The sequence below is a fragment of the Schistocerca serialis genome, chromosome 7, assembly GCF_023864345.2.
Source record: "Schistocerca serialis cubense isolate TAMUIC-IGC-003099 chromosome 7, iqSchSeri2.2, whole genome shotgun sequence".
NCBI classification, from domain to species: Eukaryota; Metazoa; Arthropoda; class Insecta; order Orthoptera; family Acrididae; genus Schistocerca; species Schistocerca serialis.
This window is the reverse complement of record NC_064644.1, coordinates 114,858,290-114,866,133: the sequence shown is the minus strand read 5'-3', so window position 1 is coordinate 114,866,133 and position 7,844 is coordinate 114,858,290. Positions and strand designations below refer to the sequence as shown.

Here is a 7,844-nt window from a genome sequence, read left to right as displayed (position 1 = left end):
GATATATTTTTGCTTCTATTATCATACACCTGTGCAGTTTTTGCTATAAATTGCTATACACCCTATATATACATGGTGTTTAAGAAAAGTGTTATATATTCCTGGGAGAGGTACTATCAGTCAAAACTAGAAAAGAAGTTTCCATAACATTATGTCTGCAACCAGTACCTGTTAAGGTACAGGTTATCTATCTGTTATCTATCTGTTATGTAGAAACAGGTGCTACAGGAAGTGCAGCATGTGGTTACCACACATCCTGACACATCCTTCAGCCCTTCTTTGCAGCACATCACATACTCTTTCAATTACATCTGGCTCAATTTGGACAGCACCACATGCATTGATCACACATTTCTCTAAATTCTGTGCATTTTCGATAGGTTGCACAGAAGTCTAATGGGTTACAGTCCAGTGAATGCCAGTGAATGGGGCGGGTGTCAAATTCCTTCCTCAGCTAGAAACTGCCCTTATAAAACTATGGAAGACTATTGTATGTGGCGATTTTAACATTGATTTTCTACAAACAACAGCATTCATAGACAATCAGAAACACTGATGTCTTGCTTCAACTTTACCCAATGATATGATTCCCAAAAAGGGCTGATGACTGCAGCAAGGCTGCTGTTGGCAGTTATATCTTGGACCCCACATACTGAAATGATGTAATAATAAAGGCTGCTTTAAATGAGTTGCTGGATCACGATGTACAAACTTATCAATAGGAAAACAGTTAATGAAAACATCCAAGCTAGGCATGTTAGAATAATGAGTGATGAATGCATCAATATTTTTAGAGATAATCTACAACAGGAGTTATGGGAACAAGTCTACCATGAAGACACAAGATATAAGAAATTTAATTCATTTTTAAACATGCCTCTCAAACACTTTGTAGAAACTTCTCTAGAAAGACAGATCAAATGTAAGATGGCAGGAAGATTGGATAACAGCAGGGATTAGGATACCATGTGCCATAAAAAGAGGTCTTTACCTAGAACAGATAGATATTAGAAGCAAGGTACTGAAAATACGTACATTATATTAAATATTGTAAAATCTTAAACTGTATAAAGCAGAATGCCAAAAATATGCATTATCCACAAAAAATTAACAGGTCAAATAATGAAACAAAAACAACACAGAAAAATCATGACATCTAAAACAACAAGCACAAAAAAATTTGAAAAATCAAGTGTAACACAAGTCATGAAAACTGGGACAGATAAGAATAATCTTAAAAGAACAGCCTCAGAATGCAATATATTTTCCACTCTGTATCTGAGCATATAGTAACACAAAACATTCAGCTACTAATGATATCATATTTTGCATTATCGACTTTCTGACCTTGTATGGTACAATATTCTGGGGAAATGCTGCAAAAGTGGAAAAGATTTTTAAACTACAAAAAACCAGCTGTGGCGCTGACCAGTGGTGTTACAAATCAGACATCCTGCAGGAATCTAGTCAAGAAGTTTTGGATATTGATATCCACAAATCAATATAACTGCTCATTGGTGTATTTGTAACCAACAATAAAAAGCTTTTGCAATGTAGTTGTGACATTCACAATCATGATACAAGGCAGAAGCGAAGCCTTCAGAAAGATTCAGTAACTCTGCTTATAGAGTGAATAGGAGTTATCCAATCTGAAATAAGGATTTACAATAAGCTTACAATGAACATAAAAAAGAACATTGACAACCCTCATATATTCAAGAGGCAACTGAAACAAATACTCCTAAACAATGATGTATACAATTTAAATTAATTTCTAGAGCTACAAGTTACATAAAAAAATCTATCATATTATAAACAATGTTGTCAAACTGCATGCCTTATAAGTACACTGTCTGCAGTACTCTTGCTTTCCTCTTTTTTCAGATAATGTTGTATTCCTTGACTTATCCTACATAACAGTACAACCTCTGTACAGAATATATTTTAACAGTTCCAAATAAAAATGAAATAAAATAAAAACCTAAGTATCTGGGAGGCCAGAACAGAGCAAAAATTCTTCATCTGAAGTATTCAGGCATATTAGCAATATCGATTTGACAAAAAAGAGTGCAAAGGAAATGAAGGGACAATTGTTAAAATGTTTAGTGGTCTCCAGGCACAAGTACTTAAATTTTTCAAAACTTCATGTTTGAAATGTAAGTGCTCTCTAAGTTTTCCATTAATTTAAAAATTCTGGAGTTTCATACACCCACATGCCTACCATGAACAACCAGTAATTTTCATGAACGAATGTCTTATGCAGAAAAGCAGACTTGTAACAACATGTGTACACAAAAGTTAGTGGAAAAATTTAAAAAAGCATTGCATACAAAAATGCATCTTCTGTGTGGTTTTTGAACTTCAAATGTTATGAATCTTACCTATGAACGTTTTCTAATTATTGCACAAAAAATTTTTGATTTTATTCTCAAAAACCTTGACAGGAAGAAGCAAAATGTAATGTGATGGCTACCATGCTCTCATTACGCTTCTTTGACATCCTAAATAACACAACCTAAATAACACATCCCAAATTACCTCAAACACATGTGTGTTATATATAACACTCTTCAAAAAGATGTTCGCTACGAAATCACCAGAATCTTCTTCAAATTTGAGGTGTTACCCTCATTTACCAAAGAATTTAGAAATATATTGCACCTCTCCATGTATTTTGCCCATTGGGGCCTCGGTCATAGGGGTGAGTAATTACAGTATGTACAGAGCAATTTAAACAGCCATTCTTCCCATAGTCCATACACAGATGTTCCAGCATGAAATCCAATTATGTGCTGCAAGGGAAGGTGCCCTGTGTCACTCACTTCACTGTAGTTTTCAAAGTGTATATGTAGATGCAGTATCATTTTTTCAATATAAACCATTGGGTTGAAGAGGATAAAATCCCATACAAACATAAGAATATTGTTATTAATGCAGTCAATGAAAAATGAGTTCATTTTCAAAATGACATGAAGTTTGATTACAAAATTCAGTATGGGAAAGCTATTTTCACAGCTTCTGTGACCTCTCGTGGTCCTAAGTAGCTCCAAGAATAAACCAGAGCAGAACTTATTAGCATACAAGATTTACTTTCAGATGTGCCTTTGCGCTATTGTAAAAAGCGATCACCATATCACATAGAAAATTAGACATTATGCTTTCAGAGATGAAGATTCTACAGTTCAGTGATGATAAGAATCTCTCAATGCCATATATCTCAGTGTCACTTTTAAATTAACTCAAGCTGGCATGTCATCTCTAACATCTAATTTTTGTATACAGAGAGAAATACAGCTCAAAAGGAATTCTACATTTGGTTTATTCATCCAAAAATTATTTCAGAACAACAAGGGTCCTTGCCAATAAATCTTTCGTTAGAGCGTGTTTCATGGTATTTTTCTGTGAGAAATCAGTTTAAGTATTCAATACTTAGGGGTCCTTTTTCTCTTCATGAAGGCCAATTCACACTGAGCATCTCATCATGTCACCGTTACGTCAGGTTGTGTTCACATTGTCTCTCACATCACTTCATGTTAATTCAAATGGTAAAAGTAAGTCCCATAAAAAGTATCGCAGTTGAGGAACGAACATCGATAAAGTATATTAATGGCCAAAGCAAACTTTATAATGTAAGCCCTTGATGAATTTCGTGTGGTAAATTGCAGAGAAGGGAAGCAACATTTCAAAACATTGACAAGACATCGATATTACAAAACATCAAGCAATAGTTTTAGGGTAATAAACGAAGACTGTTTCCCTTATCAGTTATGTTCTTTTCTTACGTGACTCCTAACGTAATAAACAACTGCATTTTTCTCATTCACTAGATCTGACATATTAAGTTAAAATGCTTTTAATGAAAATCTCTTCATCAACTTATGTTCTTATTTGTATACAGTGTGTGTGTCACCTCAGTCCTGTTATTCAAAAACGTAAGTAATTTTTCGCTTTCGGAAATCTGACTTCGCTTATGGAAGAACACCCAATGGAAAAAATATCCAAAGCGTCATTGTACATTTTTAATTTGCCGCCAAAGAAAAGCTCAAAAATAATTTTTAAAAAATGTTAAAGCGAAACAGAAGTACTAGCCTAATCCAGCACCATAACATAAGTGAGCGCGGCAGAAATAGGTAAACTTCCGATGTTCACAGACGACAGTACCGTCAAAATTTTCTTTCCGAGAACCCAAAACAGGACGAAACGGCTTGAATTAATACTATCATTTGAAATGTATTGTGGAAAGTTTTGACGTGACATGGCGTGACGTGACGGCAGGTGTGAATTGGATAATCCCATACGCTCTTGATGTAGATTTGCTCTGCGACAATAATTCCCTCACCTAGTACTTCAGTTGGCGCTCTCTTAAAAAATATGGAAGTATAAATTCCTCCCGATCTTTAAATTTGTGTAGCGGAAGGGGAGTAAGGGAAAGAATGCATGTACAATTTTTCAATGCCATTAGAAACTTGGTCTGGCGCCATGAAAACCAAAGTGATTCAATGGGAGCATTCTAGTAACATATCTTTCCGTATGAACTACCATGCGAGGCAAAATGGTAGGGGTATGAAGGATGTTGTCTGACGTTGTTTTTCAAATTGTAGAGTTACGGAAGATTTACGTGTATGTCTGGAAGAAAGCACTCATCGTTGAAGAATGGCGTGTAATACGACTGCCATAGATACACAAAATGCATTGAACACAAGTTCCTCGAGTTTGGATACCTGTCAGTTAGTCGAGGTAGATTTCTGGGATCATGAAAACTGGTAAGTTTGTTGTGTGTTGTTTTTATGCCATGGTGAAAAAGATACCTACAGGAAGACGATCGTGTGAAATGTTATAGCTTTGAAATGACAAATGTTGTTAGGTTATGGGCTCTCAGATTTGATAGCTGCTGACGTTAACATTGTGCTACTCATGAAGAAGTGTGAAATTCCTGGTTGTGGGCTGTTTCTAGCTTGCACTAGTGTGTGATGGGTTCCCCAGTCAAAATCGTAATTGTGATGGATGATATTTAGCTCTGCCAGGGCTGTATGTTATTTTGGAAGATGCCAGTTTTGTGTTAACCTGGTGCAGGCATTGTGTGTGAAAATGACTTAAAAGTTGATCAATAAATTAGCGTGAGGTCCATATTTATCGCTCTTTTTTTTAATGAATGTATAAAGTTACCAGGTAAGCTCAGGAAAGCTGCGTTACATGATAAGCAAACCGCACACTAGTATTTTGGCGATATATGAAGCATAAATTACGAAATATGCGAGCGGAGACCACAACGTAACACTGTCATAGCTACACGATTACAGGTTGTGCCCTTGCCACGGCATTCATTGCTATCTTTTTGTTTTCTTGTTCATTGTGCTTATTCCTCCATTCTGCGCTCAAGCTTTGGTCTCTCTGTTGTTTTTACTTCCACATTGCCCTCCGTTACCAAATTGACGATTCCTTGTTGCCTTAGCATGTCATTATCAACTGATCCCATCTTCTAGTCAAGTTGTGCCACAAATTTTTCTTCTCAGTTCAGGTCAGTTCCTCATCAGCAATTATCCAGTGACGGTAAATTAAGATCCTGTTTTATTTAGTAGTGTATGTTTCCTCACAGAAGATGTTCAAACAGTCCACCATCTTCAGTGCATGTTGCTGCTCTTGTAGACAGGTGGGTCGTTCCATGTCAGTTCAACCAGGGGCTCCAGCTCGTAGTCTCAGATTTGATTGAAATTCAGTACACTATTTCTACCATGTGTGGAACACTTGTGTACAAAATATTAGTTTCCCCTGCCAATTAGTTCCAGAATTGACTTGTGAAAGAAGGTGGTGTGACCCGGAAATTGCAACCCGCATCTGGCAATCTATCTTCAGGCCCAACTTCAGGTCTTAATAACTTTGGAACTATTGCACACAGTCCAGTGAAATTTTTACAACCCAGTAACATTCATTTAGAGAACACACTCCATGAATCAAAACTCCAACAACATATTTCTGAGCGAAAATAAAAAATTTCAAAATGTGATTAAAAAAATGTAATACATTAAAAGGTACATATTGTAGGTGCCTTCAATGCCAAATATAATTCACTCAAAAAGGGTATAAATTTTTTTGTGGTAAGCTTAATGTGGCCTAAACACACAGAGAACTCATCATGCCCATATCAGTCACAAAAACTGAGTTACATGCACACGAAAATACAAAAATTTGAAAAATTGCCTGAAAAACATGGATTTTCGAAGTGTGGTAGCACAAAAGGGGCAAGTGGTATCCAAGCCAAATTTCACACACTACATAAGTAGACCATAATATATATCTGAAAATTTCAGCATGTTATTGCAAGACATTTGTGTGCAATGGAAGTTGAAATATGTGTTTGGTGATGTGTCCATTGTTCCACAGCACAATTTTGTAAAAACATATCATAAACTGTTTAATCACTAAGCAACAACATATAGACAGATTAACACAACCTATCATTAATGTTTACTGCACCTTGACTGCTAAAAACTAGTCACTTCTGCTTCAAACAGAAGTTCTCCCACACTTTAGCTACTGTACTCTGTACATTGAGTGGCAAATTGTACTGTCTTCCTGACACCGTGGTAGGAGCTGGAACTGTCATGAGAATATGTTCAAAAGGAATAGAACACCTGTGTGCCAAACGTGGCCAATGAAATGATCTTGCTGGTCCTGCTGGTGCCATGAAGTTCACAAATACATCACCTTCTGCTTCACAGCACTCTGCAACACATCCTAAGTACGATTTGTCATCATAAACAGCAATAATATAGCAACCTGGTTGTATTTTGCTGCTTTTGCTTCTGAATCCTGAGTCGGACACGACACATTGTGAAGGCACGTGTTGTGCATGAACCTATAGTTATAACCGGACAGTCTGCACATTGTCAGAGTCCGCTGGAGAGAAGTGATGATGGCTCCTTGTGCCTGGAACAGTTTTAACGTGTTCTAGTCTGCTTTTTAGCAACTCTTCGACTGATTTCACCTCATCTTTCGAAACATAGAATGATTGGATGCCAGAGATATTTTTCTGTACCCAGGTAAATAATTGAAGAGGTGTTAGAATGTGACCTTATTTAGGGTGCTGCAGACTAGCTCATGATGCCATGCGCTTAATGGTAGCACCAATAACATCACATACATTTTTACCATGACTTGTTGCGAAAAAAATTCCATTCTGCGTGAATCTGAAAATCATGGTAACGCACGCATAAATTTTTGAGATTTTTACAGTTTTTGTACTGACTAGCTGCCCCATCACTGAAGTATTTCACAAAATGTTTGTGAGGCAGCTTGTTTTTCACATATGCCATGACAGTGCGAATGTGGGCATGAACTGCAGTGGCGTCGTGAATTAAACAGTCACTAAAAATGCAGAGGTTCATGCCACACACATCACCAGATTCACCTCTATAGTAAATTGCAAGTGGCTGGAGAGTTGCTTGACTGTTGTCCCAATGATATCCTTGGATGGCATCTTGAACTATAAATGCATAATTTTCAGAGAAGTCTAGTATTACTATAATTTCATCTTGTTTCAAATTATCCTTACAAAACTGAAGATAAGTCGATTGTACTGTAGCTGTGAAGCTGTGTGTGGTCAGTTTGTCCATTTTTTGACAACACATTTCAACAAAACCTTCCACTGTACTTTGCTTTGTTTCAAGACTTGTGCGATCCATGTTTGTCCATTGCTTATAAGAAACAAGTTCGTCATCCATAAGGAGTTCACCATACAGTTTGTTATTCATGTGTTCTGCAAGTTTTGCCGTACCAGGACACTTTTCACACCTGTGTATCATGCACTGGTAGGAACTGATGTCACACACTAGCAGCTTCATTGC

At 36.7% G+C, this 7,844-nt stretch overlaps 1 protein-coding gene across 3 annotated transcripts in view; it reads left to right on the top strand.

Moving 5' to 3' along the window:
- Positions 1-4,541: 4,541 nt before the first annotated feature.
- LOC126412637 (uncharacterized) overlaps positions 4,542-7,844 on the top strand; it is a 172,121-nt gene continuing 168,818 nt past the window's right edge. For all 3 annotated transcript variants that reach the window (XM_050082315.1, XM_050082316.1, XM_050082314.1), the window contains exon 1: positions 4,542-4,763. Coding sequence is in view for 1 of the 3 variants with exons in the window: in XM_050082314.1 (XP_049938271.1) it covers positions 4,654-4,763 (110 nt within the window). In the remaining 2 variants the exon portion in view is untranslated. The remainder of the gene's footprint in view (positions 4,764-7,844) is intronic.